At 45.3% G+C, this 20,893-nt stretch overlaps 1 protein-coding gene and 1 pseudogene across 3 annotated transcripts; both read right to left on the bottom strand.

Annotated features, from left to right (window-relative positions):
* Positions 1-1,179: 1,179 nt before the first annotated feature.
* On the bottom strand, positions 1,180-20,843 carry SSBP1 (single stranded DNA binding protein 1). Of its 3 annotated transcripts, none has more exons than XM_062187897.1 (8): positions 20,796-20,843; positions 20,265-20,321; positions 17,112-17,172; positions 15,380-15,520; positions 15,112-15,199; positions 11,845-11,933; positions 9,939-10,012; positions 1,180-1,379 (listed from the first exon to the last, which is right to left on the bottom strand). In XM_062187897.1, exons 2-7 carry the CDS (start codon positions 20,286-20,288, stop codon positions 9,969-9,971), a joined length of 447 nt encoding a protein of 148 aa, XP_062043881.1. In that variant the 5' UTR covers positions 20,289-20,321; positions 20,796-20,843; the 3' UTR covers positions 1,180-1,379; positions 9,939-9,968. The 3 variants fall into 3 exon arrangements, with proteins under 3 accessions (XP_062043881.1, XP_062043791.1, XP_062043784.1); XM_062187807.1 differs by lacking the exon at positions 1,180-1,379 and adding an exon at positions 8,700-8,787; XM_062187800.1 differs by lacking the exons at positions 1,180-1,379; positions 20,796-20,843 and adding an exon at positions 20,693-20,776 and having other exon boundaries at positions 8,794-10,012.
* LOC133757142 (transcription elongation factor A protein 1-like) lies at positions 2,293-8,022 on the bottom strand (annotated as a pseudogene).
* Positions 20,844-20,893: the final 50 nt, after the last annotated feature.

Genomic DNA, 20,893 nt, shown 5'->3' with positions numbered 1-20,893 from the left:
AGTACTATTGGATCAGGGTCAAAATCTTACATATCGCTGTCTGTTGTTTAAGTCAATCAGGTCTGTATTTTGTTACAGTAGCCCAAGTAGACCAATACATCTAATGATGCACTATCATTATATTATATACATTATATACAAAAACATGTATGATGGCATCTGACCTTGTGCTTAAGACACCATTTTTAAGATGCCCACATCAGAGTCTGGGTTCGATTCCCGGCTCCGGCTCCAGATTCCAGCTTCCTGCTAACGCAGACCTTGGGAGGCAGCATTGATGGCTCAAACATGTGGAATTCCTGGACTGTGTTCCAGGCCTCACGGCTTTGCCTGGGAGCTATTACAGCATTTGGTGAGGAGGTGGGCTGAATCAGGATAGTTCTCTCTGCCTCTCAAATAAGTTTTAAAAACTATGTTATACTTAAAAAGGCTCCCACCCTAGATAATATTGAGTCTCCTACCCAGCCAAAGGAAGCAAAATAACATTATTGTTCTTAACTTAAATGTCACTTAACAGGGGCTATTAATTAAAGGCACTCATTAGGGACTAAAAGCAAAATTATATTTACTTGATTTTTAAAATATGCTTACGTTCACTCTTTCTGAGGTTAATTGCTAAGGTTTTGTCTTTTTTTTTTTTTTTTTTTTTACAGGCAGAGTGGACAGTGAGAGACAGAATGGTCTTCCTTTTGCCATTGGTTCACCCTCCAATGGCCGCCGCAGCTGGTGTGCTGCGGCCAGCGCACCGCGCTGATCCAAAGCCAGGAGCCAGGTGCTTCTCCTGGTCTCCCATGGGGTGCAGGGCCCAAGCACTTGGGCCATCCTCCACTGCACTCCTGGGCCATAGCAGAGAGCTGGCCTGGAAGAGGGTCTACCAGGACAGAATCCGGCGCCCCGACCAGGACTAGAACCTGGTGTGCCGGCGCTGCAGGCGGAGGATTAGCCTATTGAGCCGCGGCGCCGGCCAGGTTTTGTCTATTTTTAAAGTCTCAGTCCCCTCTCCAAATTTATGATGCCTGGTTTAAAAATCTGAAGCACTGAATAGACAAAAGACTTGACTTCAACTGGAAGTAAAAGGTCATATAAGGAAAAGTGTAGAAAGTTGATGTGTACATGGAGATAATGTAAGATAATGGGTGAAGTTCTACAGATTAGGTTTAACAACAAAACACAAGTGGCTTAAACAAGAAAGCTGTTTATTTGTGTCCTTCAAAGAAATCCAGAGGCAGAATGCCCACAACTGGCCTCAAAGTCCCAGATGGCCACGGACCCCAGCTTCTTCCATTCTCCATCCTCCAGACTGGCTCTTGCTCCATGGTTAGTTAGTCTCAGTCATCATGTATACATTTCAGAAAATAACAAAACCAGCAGATGAAGGCCTGGAGAAGTGCAAACGATGAGTCTCTCAATGGACAGCTCCCAGAAGAACCCTCCTGGAAGCATCACCAAATGACTTCTGCCCACAGACCCCTGGTAAGCCCTAACAGAAAAGGAGACACACTATCACCCCCAATAAAATACAGGTTCTTAAATACAGAAATAACAGTGGCTACTAGGTGGTGAAACAGTCATGATCTTATTTTTTTAAAAACTGTATTTATTTATTTGAAAGTCAGAGTTACAACGAGAGAGAAGGAGAGGGCAGAGAGAGAGAGAGAGGTCTTCCACCCACTGATTCACTCCCCAGTTGGCCATAATGGCTGGAGCTGCTCTGATCCGAAGTCAGCAACCAGGAGCTTCTTCTGGGTCTCCCACATGGGTGCAGGGACCCAATCACTTGGGCCATCTTCTACTGCTTTTCCCAGGCCATAGCAGAGAACTGGATCAGAAGAGTAGCAGCCAGGACTTGAACCGGTGCCCACATGGGATGCCAGCACTGCAGGTGGCAGCTTTACCTGCTATGCCACAGCGCCTGCCCTATTTATTTTTTAATAACAAGAATCTTCATTGAATTAAAAAATTTTTAAATGGATCACTTAAAAGTGGGATATTTTTACTTTATTATTTCTTAAATTCATTCTGTCAAAACCTGGTTTTGTTTTTTTATTTGACAGGTAGAGTTATAGACAGTAAGCGAGAGACAGAGATAAAGGTCTTCCTTCCATTGGTTCACTCCAATGACCGCTACGGCCAGCACTGTGCTGATCCGAAGCCAGGAGCCAGGTGCTTCTCCTGGTCTCCCATGAGGGTGCAGGGGCCCAAGCACTTGGGCCATCCTCCACTGCCCTCCCAGGCCACAGCAGAGAGCTGGACTGGAAGAGGAGCAACCAGGACAGAATCCAGTGCCCCGACCAGGACTAGAACCCGGGGTGCCAGCGCCGCAGGCAGAGGATTAGCCAAGTGAGCCACAGCACCAGCCAAAACCTTGTTTTTAAAATGATAAAAGATTCACCTGTGATCTGACAAAGTAGAGATGCCCTGGTGGGCCCTTTCCATGTTTTCTGTAACACATCAAAATGATTTGTACTTAGGGAAATGGGAAAAGGAGGGCATAGGAGAGTGCAAAGCACACACACCGAGGTCTTCCTGCCCATGTCTGAGAGACTGCAGCTCCAGCACAGTGACACACACTTTGCCACAGTGGCCTTAACTTGTGCTAGAACAAGCATACTTTAGGGTACACTTTTCTTATTTCGACCAGAACAAATGGTGCACACATAAACAGAAAGTACCACTTAATTTTAAGATCTGTATCATAAAACTACTTGCAATAGTCCATATTTTCAGTTTGTTCAACAACCTTATTCATCATCATGTAACAAAAAGTAAATAAGACTCAGGACAAAAATACTTTGTAGCAACTTCTATATCGAAAGGTCACAGCTTTATTGATTTATACCATCCTTATGTTTAATCCTTGGTCAGTGTAAATGTCCAAATCAAAATTAAGTCATGAGCTGTTTACTATACTAACATAACATTTTCTTCTTAGTATGTCTTCCTATGAAGGGGAAAAATTCGTCAGAAGCTTTTGTTCTTTGCCTGTGACGGCATTCATGAAAATCCTACTAGACTACAACAGCAATTTTCTACAAAACTAAAATACACTACAAGGTCAAACAGGTAAATAAATAACAAAATCAAACTGATTTCAACAAAGTCAAGGCATATTTCCAAAAGTAAAATCCATTAAGAACAATACACATGTACAAAAAATTACAAGAAATGATGATCACAATTAGTTACAAAGGCAAAATATCTAATTATCCCAGGCTTATGGTCAAATTCATATGCTAGTAAAAATATTACATATAATTTAGATAAGCTGATCAAGAATCATTTGAATGCACACCATATCTGGTAAACTTTTATCTTCCTTTAATAGTTCTTATAAGTACATGCCAAAACAGAAAACAATGTCATTTTTATTTATGAGTTAACAGAGTGACAGAAAATTTCTGCTGCAGAAGTTAAAGGATCTTTTAAGGAGAAAAAAAACTTAAATTGCCAAACGTTTAATTGATGAAAGTTTAGTATCAATTTACTTATAAAAAAGAAAAAGTTCTAAAACAGATGCCATACAGTCATTATATGGTGACCCTACTGATCTTCCGTAAGGAAGGGACGTTCTGTGGACATCTCAGAGATGAGTGCTGCTTTAAAAATCTGCTTCACAGGTAAACCAGTTGCTTGGCCCAGTTTTAAAGCGAATTACAAAATCTGTTTTCTTAACGGTCCAGATATTTTGCCAATTCTTCCAACTTAACATAACTTCCGTAGATTTTCACATTCGTTGCAGACAACAAATTTGGTCACCTGTTCTTCAGTACTATGGGTTTGCACCTGAGTGTAGGTGTAGTCCTTGTTACGCCTGCCACTTGTGAACAAGTCAGTCTGGGTTCCACCTGTCTTGGCCACCTGATGTCCTCTGATGACTTCTTTGGCCAAGTTTTTCTGCATCTCCTTGAACTCGTCACTAGCCAATTTCTCTAGCACCATTCTAGCCAATAAGTCAGGAGGAATATTACCACACAATACATTTTTCCTTAAATTTGGATTTTCTGCATCTTTAAAAAGATTGGATATCCTATTTTGCACTCTATTTTTGAATTTCCTGTCTGTATTCCTATTTCTTGGTTTATAGCTTCCTCAATTTCAGACCCCAATTGTTGCTCCTCAGCTCCAATAGCAACATATGGTCTCCTGTTCGGAGAGCCCCGGCCAGCACTCCCCCACGTTCACTGCAGGAACCAGAAGCTCTCGGTGCCCGTAGGTACCTGGAGCATTGCTCACCTTCCTGCCGCGCAGGCTGCCCCTGGGGTTACTTAGTCTCCTGTGAGGTAGCTAGTCTTTCTTCTCTTCAAGGTCTTTGTCTGTGGATGGCTCCCTGGACAGCTTTTTCCAGGATTCCATGAGAGACTTTGCTCAAGATTAACTTCTTCATTCTGATTCTCATGGACTATAATTCCAGGGTCATAGGAATATTTTTAAGTTCCTTCAGCATATCCAATGCTCCAGCCACATTCTTCTTCACCATCTTGTCCACCTTCTTGTAGGCGCAGAACACCTCGTCCTCCATGGTGCTGGCAGGTCTTCCCTGCACCCAGCCACTGGGGCTGCCATGTGGCAGAAGCTGGCAGACAGAGGACACAGAGCAGGAGCGAGGCCCTGTGTCCAGAGAGCCCCACACAGCAGGCCCAGGCCTCCATTTTTATTTTTCATAGTGTATGAAGCTTTGTCATCTTGGGGACCAAGGGAAGGCCTGCCCCTCCCAATGTTAGAGAATTCCTGGTTAGTAAACCTGTCTGAGGGCACACCTTTGACTGCAAACCGACCAACCCCGAATCCACCTCCCAGCCACTGCTTTTTGCAATCTCAGTCACCCCCAGGCTGGCACGGAGCATCGGGACTCAACCCCAGCACCCAGAGCACGCGAAACTTACTTAGCTTGCTATGAAAATCACAACACATGCTCTGGCCTCTGCTTCCCCCTGTCCTTCTGCTTCCTGACCAACCCTGCTGCCTCCCCACATGGCCCTGCAAGAACTGCAAGTACTGTGTCCATGTCTGTCATCTAATCTCTGTGATTGTAACAAGTCCCAGGGACATCCTAAATCAGGTAGGCAACTGGAAATCTGTCCCTTAATGCGATTTCCAGAACAGGAAGCTGGAATCCTAACAAAATTTGAAAATTATCTCACAAAACCCATTTAGTATGCGTTTTGCAGGGAGAAAAAAAAAACTCTTTTAATGTCTCTTTGACTTCAAATAATAAGGTCAGCATTCTGCCAAATATCAGCCAGAAAGTTTATAATTCACCCATGTTGAGGACATTTGGCCCCGCAGTTAGGACTGCCTGGGATGTCTGCATCCCATACCAGAGGCCTGGGTCTGAGTCCAGGCTCCACTCCTGATTTGTTTCCTGCATATGCTGGGAAACAGCAGGTTGCAGTTCAAGTAGCTGGGTCCCTGCCACCCACACAGAACACCTGGATTGGACTCCCAGCTTCTAGCCCCAGCCTTTACAGGCATTTGAGGAGTGAGCCAACAGAGATCTCTCTCTGCTTCTCAAATAAAATAAAAACAAAATCTGACGGATCAACTTGAATACCAAGTGCCCCTCACGGCCCCTCTCCTCCCCATGCTGTTGACCTTCAAGGACTATCACAGCAGCTTCCTGTCTTTAGGCCTTCCCTCTCCCGACCTGTCACTATGTCACTCTCCTGCAGAGAAGGCACAGTTCTGATGAGACAGCCCTGTCTTCCACCCGTGTGTGGCTCCGCACTGCCAAGAGCCTCTGCAAGCTCTCTAGCCCAGATTCATCTTTCACATGCTCTCTCTCTCTGCCTCATAAACTTGGTTCTGGGTCTTCCTTCACGTACTTCCTCTGGTGAAAACCAGCCGCTCTCGTCTGTGCTATTCCTCACACATCACACCGAGAGGCTTCTGCTTAGCCTCCCCATCCAACCTCCATCGTCAACTGCGAAATCTTCAGCACAACACCCCCAAATGCAGGATCTGCACGGGAGTACAACACACAGCAGACATCCAACCGACTTTGAACTTCAAAAAGGCACCCAGATAAGGCCGGCGCCGCGGCTCAATAGGCTAATCCTCCGCCTGTGGCGCCGGCACCCCGGGTTCTAGTCCCAGTTGGGGCGCCAGGTTGTCCCGGTTGCCCCTCTTCCAGTCCAGCTCTCTGCTATGGCCCGGGAGTGCAGTGGAGGATGGCCCAAGTGCTTGGGTCCTGCACCCGCATGGGAGACCAGGAGAAGCACCTGGCTCCTGCCATCGGATCAGCGCAATGCGCCGGCCGCAGCGGCCACTGGGGGGTGAACCAACAGCAAAAGGAAGACCTTTCTATCTGTCTCTCTCATTATCCACTCTGCCTGTCAAAAAAAAAAAAAAAGGCACCCAGATAATTATATATATGGAAGACTAAAAACACCACCAATGTGAAGTACTCAGGCATCCACAGACCTCAATCCAACCATAAAATACAATAAACTATTCTACGATGAACATGCTCAAATATACCCTATGAAGTTTGGTAAGATGGGACAGTGACTGAAAGATACATCTTGTAAAACAGCGACTACCACAATAACAGCCAACATGTACTGGGTACTTGTTACTAGGCACTAACTAAGTTACGGTACTGTTTACTGTGCTTTCATAGTAGGCCTGTAAGGTAGGTACCATCATCCATGCTGAACTCAAGGGAAACAAAACCAGAAAAGGCTGGGGCAGAGAAAAATAACTCACCAGAGTCACTGGGCTGGTGAAGGAACAGCAGGGACTCAAATCCAGGCTGTCTGAATTAAAAGCTTGAACTCTGACATATTATTATACATCACTTTTTTCCCAAATGACAGGTAGGGCAGAGAAACTGAATATGAACAGGGGATGCCTGTAAAACACCCCACCCCCAGAATGTGGCAAAGAGCCAATGGATGAAGAATAAGAACACAGGAAGTTTCATTACTGATGGCTGCATGCTAGCAACAACCTAAGAAGCTACGCAGTATCCTGAGTGTAGTGGACTGTGGGGTTGGGGCAGTGGCAGACCAGCAGTGAGAGAGGCCTCAGTGCTGCACCTGGTTCCCGGACCTCTCAGTACCCAAGGTGGACACATTTCCCCTTCTCTCATTCTCCTAACAAGTATCTAGTGTGTATTCAAGTCCCAGTGTGGTTCTGATACACTCTGCATGGTAACGTCACAGTGGATACACAGGGCGGGTAGAAATATGAGTGCAACTGGAAGCAAGCAGTGGGCAGAAAGCAAAATGCAAACTTCACACCTGAATCAAACTCCAGGTGTGCATCTCACGAGCCACATGACTTTGACAAGTTACATAATCTCTCGGTTTTGGTTTACCTCACCTGTAAAGTGACAATAACAGGACCTCCTTCTTAGGATAAAAGTTAATAGAAATAATTACTCAGCCTAGTGCCTGACACACAGTAAGCACACAAGAAGTGTCAGCCATTAGTCACCTCTCGAGATTTTCCTATAATTCATTAACCTTGGATTATTTCTTTTTCTGCAATAATTTTCTTGCTGTTACTCCCACCAGTGTTGAAAGCATGTACTCCAGATCCTGCCCTCATTTGCCTACCAAAGTTTCAGTCTACAAACATTTGCAAAGACCGATGGTGTCGGTGTGCTCGGTGGAGCTGGATGGGGACAGGAGGGTAATCTGAATAGAGGTAACCACCTTCAAGAAATGCACGATCACCAATGGGCACACAGCGAAACTGCCAACACATTCTCCTTCAGGAGCTGTACAGGTCAGGGTGACCCAGTTCCCAATGACAAGAATCCCTGCAAAATACATACTTCCCCAAACAGACACAGACACATGTCTACAGTGGTGGCTCGGGACTAATCCTCCCGTGATTGTCTGAAAAACCAATGACTCTTTGGGAACTATATTGGCAGCATTCAGTGGATCTCACATAGGCAGGTCTTTAAAGCACTAAGAAATTAATGAAGTACACAAGCACAAGATGCTAAAATGCTAAAATGCTGTTGGCTGGGAAAAAGATATGAAAGATTTTTTTTGCTTACTTCCACTACATCAAACACTGCCGGCTGAAAGCCAAAAAGTAAAGTAAGCCTAGTTCAGAAATAATGAAAAGGTATTTTTTCCAAAATGAAAAGGTTTTTAATTATTATAAAAGTAATACATGCTCAGTGCTGCAGAAACAACTAAAGTGTAAAGAAATAAGGAAAATACACATAATACCCCCATTTAGAGATGAGCACAGCCTCTCCTCCAGACTTTTCTAAGCACACATTTACATTAATTATAATTTGCTTTCAGAAATACAGTAACACCACACGTCTGACACTTTTTCTCCCTCTTCTCTGTGTGTCATACTCATCTTTCCATGTGACAAAGGATCCAGAAATCAAAGCCACATGGCAGTTTTTCTACAGGGTGACTCTTGACACAATCACATCAAAAAGGGAAATGCAAGACCCAAAAGCTGGGTTAGAAGAGCACTACAATGTACTGCTATTGTCGGGTTCCACAAGTCCATTCTGTGCCTAAGCCAGCCGGGGAGCTCAGGCAGGTGGGGCCGCTTATGTGGGGAGGCCAGAGTTTATGCTCCAGCAAATCTGCTGGTTTGGGCCATTAGGTTTGTCAAAAATCACACACCTGCTGGGGACTCCACCCGACTCTGAAAGTCGGCTGTCGCAGCCTCCCGGCCTTCCAGGGTCACACAGCTGAGAGGCAATGTCCAGTAGGAGGGTCTGGAAAGGAGCACGACATACTCTTTCTGTCCACGTGTCCTGGACTCAGAACTGTGTGGGTCGGGAACCAAGCACCTTCGTTCACCCTGCAATTTTCCCAAAGCGCAGATTTTATCACCCTATTTTCACTGGAATGCTAATGTGCATACCTCTTTCAGCATTTCAGTATAAAAGCTGTTTTGCTAAAGCAAAACATAAAGATAAATTTTGCATAGGAATGAGAACTTCATCACCAGACAGTTACAGCGTGTGAACTCAGCAAGAGTTGACATGCTGATCAGTAGTCTCAGCTGCTGAAAAGATTGCTGACAGAGGGACAGGCAGTCATTTTCTATGATGCCTAAGTAAGGACAGGAAGAAGTTAAGGTACTCCATCCTTCCTCACCAAAGTGCACAGTAAATACAAAAAAGGTGCTCAGGTATGCAGAAAATGCTTAAGGAAAACAAAAGTCAGGGGCCAATAGAGCACATGAATTCTGACAATGGTGAAGTCCAACAGGACCTAAGTCACAGTACCACACTCAGGCACAGAGGATGGCACACAGAGCCTGAGGAAACAGTAGTAGTAGCCAAGCTGGAGACAGGCGGCCTATGCAGAATAAAGGACTGCTACGACTGAACACAGCAACACAAAAAGTAACTGTGTATACATAATGACCTGTGTGTGTGCAACAAGAGATCATGTGAAAAACAAAAGAAGTGAAGAGGTAGGTTAGCCTGAGGCCACTCAGGTTAGACACTAACACTGTACAGCTACTCCCTTCAATTTGGGATGAAGTTTAACATCCCGTTGGGATCATTCACCTGTTCTGAGGAAAGCACTGGTTAAGGTACAAGTTCACAGAGAAGGTTCAGTACTTGCCTTCAATGCTACAGGGAGATTAGAACATCAATATTCACAACACAGGGTAAATGTCTGACATACAGCGACGCTCAGTAAACACCTAGTGGGTGAACCAATACTGCGATACAGCATGCACGAGACAGGAGAACTTCCCTAAGGACATTCATCCCTCTGCACGACACACACAGATGAACATGTAAGTACACTATTCCATATACCTATGCAAAGACACCACCCATAAGAGAACAAATGTCGGACACATAGGAGCTACAGAAAGGGGACAGGGAATGACAGCCAGGAAAAACATTATCACTCATTTTATATAAAACAGTGTTTTAATTCTTGTCCTTAGAAACTATAAAGACTATACATGATTTGGAAATAAGACTATACCAAACAACGGCCAAAGAAGAATCATCCATGCTATGCCTTCTCTTTCGTCTGGTCACTCAGAAAGATGATGTTATCTGCAAAGAAGCCAAGCATAAGTACTATTTTCAGAACTCTTGCATAACTTCCTTTAATAATTCCCCTCTAATACCACGCTGTTGACTAAGAATTTAGATGAATGTTCAAATATTCCATAAGTTTTGTTCCGCTCATGAGAGCCATATACAGTAGGCATACATGGAGCTACAAGCTTGGTTTTGGCTGCTTGTCCAACAATTCAGACGTTATTAGAAGAGGAGATCGTTCTTGCCGTCCTTGAAGACAGTTCAGCTAAAGTCTTCTCAACATCAACTTCCTGCGGAACGTCAGCAATGTGGACGCCTGCAATGCTCAGGCACATGTCCTGACACCAGGCAGCACAGCCTCGCACATGCCACACGCTGGCGCCACGGAGGAAGGGACAGGGCCCATAAACGGCCCTATTTGCAAAGGTACATTTATTAGTTTTAAGTTTAAGAACTCACATAAAAACAGTAACTTATATATACCCATTTTTGGTATATACATTTTGGTATATATATTACAGAGCAAGGATTTTTACCCAAAAAAAATTAGATGTTGCTATTAAAATATTGTTCCAGAAATTTACCTGAGGACAAGCAAAGAGGTAAGTACAACTACAAAGTTGTTATCAGATAATCTCTATTTGTTCATGACTGTACTCTTCCAAAAACAATACTCTGGTGCAGAATGGTTACTGAGTACTAAAATTTCCATCACTATGTACAAAGCCAAGAGTGCCATCCACTGGTGGCTATTTTAAAGTTACACTATGATCCCTAGGAAAGAAAAATCCTGTAAAACAGATCAACCAAGTTAAAGTCTATTTCCTTCCATTCAAATTTATGACACTTTACTATCAGTCATAAAACTACAGTTAACTTGCCACACCAGTGAAAACTGTGACAAGAAAAAAATCAAGCTGGTAGCAAATCTGAAATGCTTCTGTTTGGCTTGGTACACAAGACCCTAACCATCCCAACAATCCAACGTTTGCCTACAAACTTGGTTTAGAGCAGAACATACGTAGGGTAGGAAATGATCTACATTAGTTTTCAAGGTCAATATACTTCCAAAGAAATTCACCAGAAAGAAAGCATATCATTTACAACAAATTATAATTTATCAATGTAGTAGGGTGAGTATATGGCTGAAGGAGAAAGATACAGGAAACAGTAATGACTGTATGTTTGCAATAATGTAGGAACACTTATTTATGAAGTAATCAAGGAACTTTATAAACACTTTTATATTTGAAAAAATATAAGAATCATTTTGTAAAATTAAATGTGGTAATAGTATTAGAGTTATATTTTTAAAAAGGTATCTCATCTTTCAGAGATACCTACCTGAATTTACCAGTGAAATGACATAGTATCTGGAACTCACTTCAAAATAATGCAGGTAGAAGACTAGTGGCTGGGCGCATAAATGACCCAACACTGGCCACCAGCTGATAAATGATGAAGCCAAATGCTGGGAGCTCGCCCATCTCTACTACCATTCACATCAGTGTAACTCTTACCTTGGCATCCACTTCTCCCTCTGTTTAGGTCATTCAACAAGATACTACAAGTTTTTCTGATTTTCAACAACAGGGATTCACACGGACATTTAATTTCATACTCTACTCCGAGGTTACTTATGCACTAAAATTGAGTATGAAGACACTTTTCTACAAAAACACATAAAAGTCCAAATTTTTCGTAAGCAGAAAAACCCGAGTCAGAATTCTTCCGTTGAGCTGTATTACGATCCTGACAGCATAGGGCGACAGGCTCAAAGTTACTCACAACACAGTCGAGCTTTTAAAGAAAGAGAAAGAAGTGAAGAAGAGCAGGCGCCTTACCAGCGATGATGGTGGTTGCTTGTCGCCGCACGTTATTTTTATCCATGTATTCACCATAGTCTACTTTCCCTTCCACGTAAATTCGAGACCTGACACAAAGAAAATTTACTGTTGTCAATCTGGAGATTCTATATGCTTGACAGAAGAGAAACGGGTCAGGGCAGTAAGAAGTACACACTACAAAGGACATTTGTAATCATACCTCATTTTTGCTACCATTTCTCAAAATTCAGAATTAGAAGTACTGAAATAAGGGGCCAGCACTGTGGCGCAGCAAGTTAACACCCTGGCCTGAAGCACCAGCATCCCACATGGGTGCCAGTTCCAGCCAACTGCTCTACTTCCAATCCAGCTCTCTGCTATGGCCTGGGAAAGCAGTAGAAGATGGCCCAAGTCCTTGGGTCCCTGCACCCACGTGGGACACCTGGAAGAAGCTCCTGGCTCCTGGCTTCAGATCGGCACAGCTCCGGCCGTTGCAGCCAATTGGGGAGTGAACCATCGGATGGAAGACCTCTCCCTCTCTCTCTCTCTCCCTCTTTCTCTGTGCAACTCTGACTTTCGAATAAATAAAATCTTATAAAAAAAAAAAGTACTGAAACAAAATGTATAAAGAAACTTGGCAAATCTAGGTAAAAATGACAACTTTTCCACCTCTCAACTGTTTTCTTTATATAAGTTTAAAAAGATGTTCAAAATCTTAAGCTAAAACTTAGAAAAGTAACCTTTAGGACCACAGAGTTGGAAGGACAACTAAGTAGAAATTTTAACTCTAAGAATGATTTCCAAAGTATCAGTTTCCTTGACCTTCAATTTTGGAATCCCTAACAGATTTGATTTCATCCATTTACTGATTCCCTTCTAAACAGTGATGTTCATGATATTATTCTCAAGTGACTTAATTAAAATTACAAATCGAAGTTTTCAGCTTATTGCTCAGAGCTAATTACCAGGCCTATTTCCATACTAGTTAGAAAGCTGAACTACATGACAGTCCTAACTACGACTTCAAAGGGTAGAAAATGGCCACAATGGCATCAATTTGCAGAGTCCACCAGCAGAGCACAATAAAGAAAGACAACCTGGGCTGGCGTCGCGGCTCACTAGGCTAATCCTCCGCCTGCGGCGCCGGCACCCTGGGTTCTAGCCCCGGTTGGGGCACCGGTTCTGACCCGGTTGCTCCTCTTCCAGTCCAGCTCTCTGCTGTGGCCCAAGTGCTTGGGCCCTGCACCCACAGAGGAGACCAGGAGGAAGCACCTGGCTCCTGGCTTCGGATCGGCATGGTGCGCCAGCCGCAGCGGACATTTGGGGGGGTGAACCAACAGAAGGAAGACCTTTCTGTCTGTCTCTCTCACTAACTCTGCCTGTCAAAAAAAAAAAAAAAAAAAAGAAAGACAAACTGGGTCAGTGTTGTGGTACAACAGGTTAAGCTGCTGCCCCCGACAGTGGAATCCCATATGAGTGCCAGTTTGAATCCTGGCTGCTCCACTTCTGATCCAGCTCCCTGCTAATGTGCCTGGGAAAGCAGTGGTATCCGTGCCACACATGTGGGAGACCATGATGGTGTTCTGGGGTCTCCTAGTCATTGCAGCCATCTAGAGAGTGAACCAGCAGATGTAAGATCTCACTCTCTCCGAAACTGCCTTTCAAAGAAATAAATCTTTATAAATCTTAAAAAAAAAAAAAAAAAAGACAAACTAACGTAATGATCAGGTACTAAGAAAACATACAGATCAATCAATAGATCTATATACCAGTCTACCTCAAAAAAGTTCATGGAAAATGGAATTCAAATGTTTACTTTGGTGCATTTCTGAAATACATGCATAGTTTTTCATAATATGCATTTTCAAAAATGACCCCTCATATATGAACATATTCATATACAAAAGGTAATGGGGATATATCTGAAAAAAGGTATGGAGATATTGAAAAAAAATAGAAATTTTAGTCATTGTGGAAATATATTTCATGAAATGTTTTGATTTTTTTTAAAGATTTATTTATTTATTTGAAAGGCAAGGCTACAGAGAGTAGAGGCGCAGAGAGAGAGAGAGAGAGAGAGAGAGAGAGAGAGAGATCTTCCATTTGCTGGTTCACTCCCCAAGTGGCTGCAATGGCCAGAGCTGGGCCAATGTGAATCCAGGAGCCAGGAGCTTCCTCTAGGTCTCTCACGCAGGTTCAGGGGCCCAAAGACTTGGGCCATCTTCTGCTTTCCTGAGCCATAGCAGAGAGTTGGATCGAAAGTGGAGCAGGGGGCAGGCGCTGTGGCATAGCCAGTTAAGCTGCCACCTGCAGTGCTGGCATCCCATATGGGCGCCGGTTCGAGTCCAGCTGCTCCACTTCTGATCCAGCTCTCTGCTATGCCCTGGGAAAGCAGCAGCAGAAGGCCCAAGTCCTTGAACACTGCACCCACATGGGAGACCCGGAAGAAGCTCCTGGCTCCAGATCAGCACAGCTCTGGACGTTGCAGCCAACTGGGGAGTAAACCAGCAGATGGAAGACCTCCCCCCTTCTGTGTGTGTGTGTGTGTGTGTAACTCTTTCAAATAAATAAATAAATCTTTAAAAAAAAAAAAAAGAAAAAGAAAATGGAGCAGTTGGGAATTGAACTGGTGCCCACATGGGATACCTGCACTGTAGACCAGGGCTTTAACCCGCTGCACCACAGCACCAGCCTTTGATTATTTCTACAAAATATCACAGTTCTAAATGTATAACTATTAATGCAAGTGCTATTAAACACACACTTGCCCTTCTAGGAGTCTGGAAAAGACACCTTTACTCATAATCCATCCAAATATTCCCAAAGCGAACTAGCTCTACTATGGATTTTACCATAACTCAGCGTACCAGGTTTCAAAGATTCCAGATCCACTGATAAGGGCATTACATGGATGGCAGGTGCCAAAACATCCCCTCAGAATCTCTGACCAAGGAGGGACAGGAACTCCTGAAACGCACACGTTCTCCTTGCTCAAATGGTACTTAACACACACCGCCTTCCTTCGTGCCTCAACTACTTCTATAGGTATACAACTTATTCAACCTAAATTACAAGCTCTTAGAAGGCTGAAGCCATGTTTTACACATCTTTGAACCAGTCACGAACACAGCAACAGGTCATGCGTTTGTTACTGTAAACTTCACGTACCTCTTAATATAACTGGTAGTACTGAGGGACAAAGGCGTAGGTACACAGCCCTTGTTATTAGAACACTGCTACCAGTCCTTTCGATCGTCCAATCCCAAAGACCCTTCTTCAACTTACCCCTTTTTCACATACTGATAGGCCACATCTCTGAGGCCTGGCCGGAAAACTGATATCCTGTGCCACGTTGTTTTTTGACTGACGTCACCTAAATCACAATAGGAGACATGGTCACAAATGCAGCAGGTGACATGCCAAGCAAAACCAGTATCGTAATTTCTGAGAGGACAGACCTGTCTAAAAGTGGTTTATCTTTACTCAGATAACTGGCAATAAACAATGTCTAGTCCCTGCTGATAAAATTAAGACCCCAGCTGTTTATACTCACCCATTTGGTATGTTTCATTATCCCCGGATCGCCACATCTCATTTGTTGCTAGGGAAAATATTGTGACTGGATTTTTTCCTTCCACCTGTCTCATGACAGGGTCCTGACCCACTCGCCCCAGTAACTGCACACGATTCAGAGCTGAAATGCAATGTGAAGATACAATGAGACTGAGGGCCTGCTAAGAACTAGCTATCCCCTGAAAATCCCTAAGCTCTCATGTGACATGGGGCCTTGGGGGGTTACTGAGTTTGGATGAGGTCCTGAGGGCCCTATGTTGGAATTGGTGTCTTGCAACAAGAGGAGGCCAGGTTCTTCTCCATGTGAAGACACAGTAAGAAATCAGGAAGAGAGCCCTGTCCAAGAGCCCAACGCTGACTCTCATCTTGGTCTTAGCCTCTAGAACTGTGGGAAATAAACGTCTGCTATTTAAGCCACCCAGTTTATGGCATTTTGTTACAGCAGCTCATATTGCCTACTTAAGAAATTCACATTTGATTGGGCCGGTATTGTGCTGCGGTGGGTTAAGCTGATGCCTTTGACACCGGAATCCCTTGAGTGATGGTTCGGGTCCCAGCTGCTCCACTTCCAATCCAGCTTCCTGTTAATGCACCTGGGAAGCAGCAAGTACTTGCGTCCCTGCCACCCATGTGGGAGACTAGGATGAAGTTCCTGGCCCCTGCCTTTTGGCTTCCCAGCCCTGATCATTAGTGATTCAGGGAGTAAAGGAACAGATGGAAGATCTTTGTCTTTCCCTCTCTCTGTCACTCTGCCTTTCAAATAAATCATAAAAGAAAAAAAAAAAAATCCATATCCGAGATTCAGAGAAACATCCAGAAAAGGAATAGCTACAAACACGACTTCAACTTTAACCTCTGTGTTAAGCAAAACCCAGTTCTATAAAATCAGAAGGAAAAAAAAAAAGTTCTATAAAATCAGAAATAAGTAAATGGGGTAAATAAATGGAGATTGGGAGGAAAAATGAGGGTTACCAAGAAAGGAGGAAACAGTCATAAGAAAGGAGCCCCACAAAACAAACTTTTTATGTTATCGAAAATTTTTTTAAGGTTTATTTATTTGAAAGTCAGAGTTACAGAGAAGATGGGGGAGAGAGAAATCTTCCATCTCTTGGTTCATACCTCAGATGACCACAAAAGCCAGGGCTGAGCCAGGCTGAAGCCAGGAGTTCCACCTGGGTCTCCCACATGGGTAGCAGGGTGCCAAACACTTGGGCCATCTTCCACTGCTTCCCCAGGCCATCCCAAGGAGCTGGATCGGAAGTAGAGCATCTAGGACACGAACCAGCACCTGTGTGGGATGCTGGCATCACAGGTAGCTACACGACAATGCCAGCCCCTATCTTAAATTATTTTTCACAATATCTTTTTTAACAATGTCTGTGAAACTAATACAACAAATATGAGCTCCAAAAATCTTTTTAAGAATATTGAAATATCTCTGTGCAACAATATTTTTCACAATCTCAGCCTCACATAACATAACCTGGAAAGGTTCAAGGAGAAGAATGAGCAGTGTCTGGCTAATGAGGAGAAAGGCCTCATTTATACTAGGACCTGCAACCTACTGCAGCGAGGCCAAGACTTAAGGAGCAGAGACAAGCCAAAGACATGACGTCTAACACAATTAAACCAGAACACCTCTGCTCCAGCACACTTGAGAGCATAGCACATTGTTAAAAGTAACACTTCAAACTTGGAAATTAGATACTTACATCTTTCAAGAACCAAACTGCTAGCTATTTCAGACTCATGTCTTACAAACTGACGAAGCACCTAGAAGAGAACAAAAGATCATCATAGCTTGAACTGTTTAGCAAAGGCAAACGCAAATGAAGCCCTTCGGTTATTCATTCAGCATTTAGTCGGTAGTTCCCCTGGGCTCCAGAGAAGCAAAGCTCTCCCCAAGTCCTCCCAGCACACAGTGCCTGAACAACCAAGAAAACGCTTTAGAAGCAGCCTACTGCAGAGGCCCAAAGGCACAAGAAGTATTAAGGAACAAGCACAAGAGTTAGTCTACCATTTTCTCTTGTTTCCTCTGTGGAACAAGGAACAAAGGAACAGTTTTCTCTTGCTCCGCTTCCAATTATGACATTTTTACATTTGCACACAAAAAGGTAAAATCAAAATGGTACTAGCTTTATAATAGAGTATGACAGTGCATATAAACCACTGCGCTTAAGAACTGCTGCCAAGGATTAAAAACTACAGTTTCCATTAGCCGAAGACACAGGAAGAAGCAAGGACTACGGACATCCAGTAGAACAGACAAGCTGCTATCTTATTCTAAACATACACAGCTGATACCTCACTACCACATTTCAGTTATAGGAGACTTTAAAAATTAAGAAATTTAGATTTACTTAAGGTGGGTACACATTCAGTCCATCACTAGAGCAATGATAAACACATTCACCAACATAAACAACAAGGATCCAACAACTGTTAGAATATACAGAATGTAAAGCCTTTGCTTAAGCCTCCCTCTCAGGCATATACGACAGAGAATGAGAAATGGGCGAAATTCCAAGAAAAACACATTCCTTATATTCATTACATAAACAACTTTTCCGACACAGATACCAAAGCCAGAGTCCCTATGGGTAAAACTTGCAGAGTCCAAGTGGCTCCCTTCCCCTGGTTGCTCCTTTTGAACTCATAAGGAACCAGGGACACCTCACATATGATTAGCCTACCTATTTCATTTAAAAATGAGTACTGACTGGAATTGAGGCAAAGCAGGCTAAGCAACTGCCTGCAAGGCCAACATCCCATATCTGAGTTCCAGTCAAAGTCCTAGCTGCCCTACTTCCAGTCCAGCTACCCAACAATGAACCCAGGAAAGCAGCAGACCCAGGAAAGCAGCAGATGATGGTCCAAGTACTCAGGCCCTTGCCCCTGTCGTAGGAGACTAGAAAGGAACTTGAATCCTGGCTTTGGTCTGGCCCAGGCCCGGCCATTGTGGCCACCTGGGAAGTAAACCAGCAGATGTCTCTCCCTCTGTCACTTTCAAATAAATATTTAAAAAAATAAATAAAAAAGAAGGGCCAGGGCTGTGATGTAGGTTAAGCCTCCACCTCTAGGGCTGGCATCCCATACTGGCACTGGTTCAAGTTCCCAGCAGCTTAACTTCCAATCCAATTCTCTGCTAATGTGCCTGAGAAAAGCAGTGGGAGATGGTCCAAGCGCTTGGTCCCTTGAACTCTTGTGGGAGACCTAGAAGCTCCTGGCTCATAGCTTTGGCCTGGCCCAGCCCCAGCTGTTGTGTCCATTTTCGGAGGGAACCAGTGGATGCGAAGATCTTTCTCTGCCTTTCAAATACATACATAAATCTTTAAAAAAAAAAAAGCAAAATGAGTAAAAGTGATGAGAGTAACATATACTCTCGACAAGGCTATTGCAAAAAATTAGAGAGCCTCTGTACTGAGGTTAGCCCAGTAGAGTCCATAGTTATTTGATGGGGAATTTTGTGCTTTCAAAGGATCAGTGAATAGTCTACCATAAACAAACGTGTTCTTTAAGTACAAAGATGTGGCTGTCCCGGCCTCATAATAACAGCGCTTACTCAGCTCTCATCACTAAGCAGCTGCTAGGTGCTGTACCTGTTAGCAACTAATCCTCAGACTGTATTTTATATCACTAGAAGTGATAAAATATCACTATCCAAAGCTAAAGATACTGAAGTTCAGAGACGGAGAAGCCTGCCCATGAGCTTGCAGGAAACAGCAGTAAGCCGCGCCTGGAAACCCTGGCTGCCTGACACTCGGAGCGCTGTTCCCCTGCCCTCTGTTGCCTCTTGAGGACACTGTGTTCCCGAACCGTCAGACACGAGGCCACACATCTGCACCCAGAACTCAGAGCGAACCATTCACCAGAGAAACGGTTCCCAGAGGCAGGAACACACAGCTGTTCTGGGCACGGCTGACTCCATACAAGGCTGTCATTCAACATGAGGGGTGCAGGGCGGATGAGAAAAAAGAAAAAAAAAAGATGCAGGTTCCGGCACACTACAGAACCAAACTGCCACCAGCACTTGTGCCGTAATCTCAGAAACGCACTAGTTTGTTCTAACAAGCCCAAGTTTGTAAGTCTCATAAAATAGAAAAGTCTTATTTTGTGCACATAAAAATCAAGGCCTATTAGAAAAATAAAACTAGGGAAAGTATTATTTAACCTGATACTTTTAAAATTAAACCGTTAACTCCTATTTGGTGTTAAGGACTTCTGTAGTTGCAACACTACTGACAATTGTGGCTCTCCTGTGTTTCACATTCAACCCACTAGAGTAGGTGAGAAGTGTGTACAAGGTGAGGTGGGCTCCAGCGAGGTCAGGGTGGGGCAACAATTCCACGGAAGGCGGATTCTCCATCAGGAGGTGTTGAGGGAGACTCTACGGGCGTGCAGAGTGGCTGGCACAGGCTGGCCGCATGGCTGCGGGGAGTGAGAGGGAAGTGGACACAGCGAGTGCCTCGCCCAGGGAGATGGGGGAGCATCGCTGATGGAGGGCGCGGGTCAGGGCAGCACCCACAGCCCTCACGGCACCCACGGCCCTCACGGGACCCACGGCCCTCACGGGACCCACGGCCCTCACGGCACCCACAGCCCTCACGGCACCCACGGCCCTCACAGCCCTCACGGCACGCACGGCCCTCACGGCACCCACAGCCCTCACACACACAATCTTAAACGCGGATCCCCATTGCGCGGATCAACCGGAGCACTTGGGCAAACAGCGAAGGGAAGGCAGAGTGCCCTCGCACGCCCCACTAGAGGAGGGGACACAGGCGGGCGGTGGGCAGCGAGCTCCGAGCGGCCTCCCCCGGGGCGGACACGGCCGCATCTCCACGCTGGTCCGCGGCGGCGGCTACCTGTAGCACAGGCCTTCGGAACATGGCTTCTCCTTGCGGTCCGCCCTCTGTGCCGTCCTGAAGGGAGAGACAGGGGCAGGAGTTACCGCTCACGGCGAGAGCCGCGCTGCCCGGCCCGGCCCACTGGGATACACGCCGGCGGGTCTGTGCCCCCAGCCGTGCACAGGGCTGTCGGTCCGACCCGCGGGCCTCCCGAACCCCGCCAACACGCGAGCTCAGCGCAGAGCCCGGACCCCACTCCGCACTGCCCAGACCGCCCCGCACACACGGCTACGGCTGGCGGCAGACCGGAGTCCGGACCCGCCGCTACCAAAACCGCTGCGTCCGCTGCCGTCGGCAAAGACCAAGGCGCCGCGGGGACCCCCGGGCTCCCCGCCAGGTGCGCGCGCGCGCTCTCCCGAAGGCTGCGCTCCCGCCCAGCAACGCACGTGGGCTGGGAGCACCCCGCACGCGCTTCTGCCGCGCGGGGACAGCCGGACACGGACCCAGCCCCCGCACTCGACGCGCGTACTCGCTTCCGCCCGCCCTCACCCGGCGCTCCAGCCGACAGCCTCCAGCCCGAGGATCACTTCCGGTGCACGCAGGAAGCGCGGCTCCCGAGAGAGGAAACAGGAAGTCGAAGGCGTGCT

Source organism: Lepus europaeus, chromosome 1 (genome assembly GCF_033115175.1).
Source record: "Lepus europaeus isolate LE1 chromosome 1, mLepTim1.pri, whole genome shotgun sequence".
Taxonomy (NCBI): domain Eukaryota; kingdom Metazoa; phylum Chordata; class Mammalia; order Lagomorpha; family Leporidae; genus Lepus; species Lepus europaeus.
Note: the sequence above shows the minus strand (reverse complement) of the source record. Positions and strands in the feature narration are given on the sequence as shown.

Bases quoted from the DNA above. Each gene is read 5' to 3' on its own strand.
- SSBP1 (XM_062187897.1), bottom strand. From the start codon at position 20,288: ATGTTCCGAAGGCCTGTGCTACAG. The intron at 15,200-15,379 runs GTGAGTATAAAC...ATTGTGATTTAG, and splicing joins TAATGAAACATACCAAATGG to GTGACGTCAGTCAAAAAACA. The intron at 10,013-11,844 runs GTAAGGCGCCTG...GCTTCTTTGCAG, and splicing joins AGCAACCACCATCATCGCTG to ATAACATCATCTTTCTGAGT.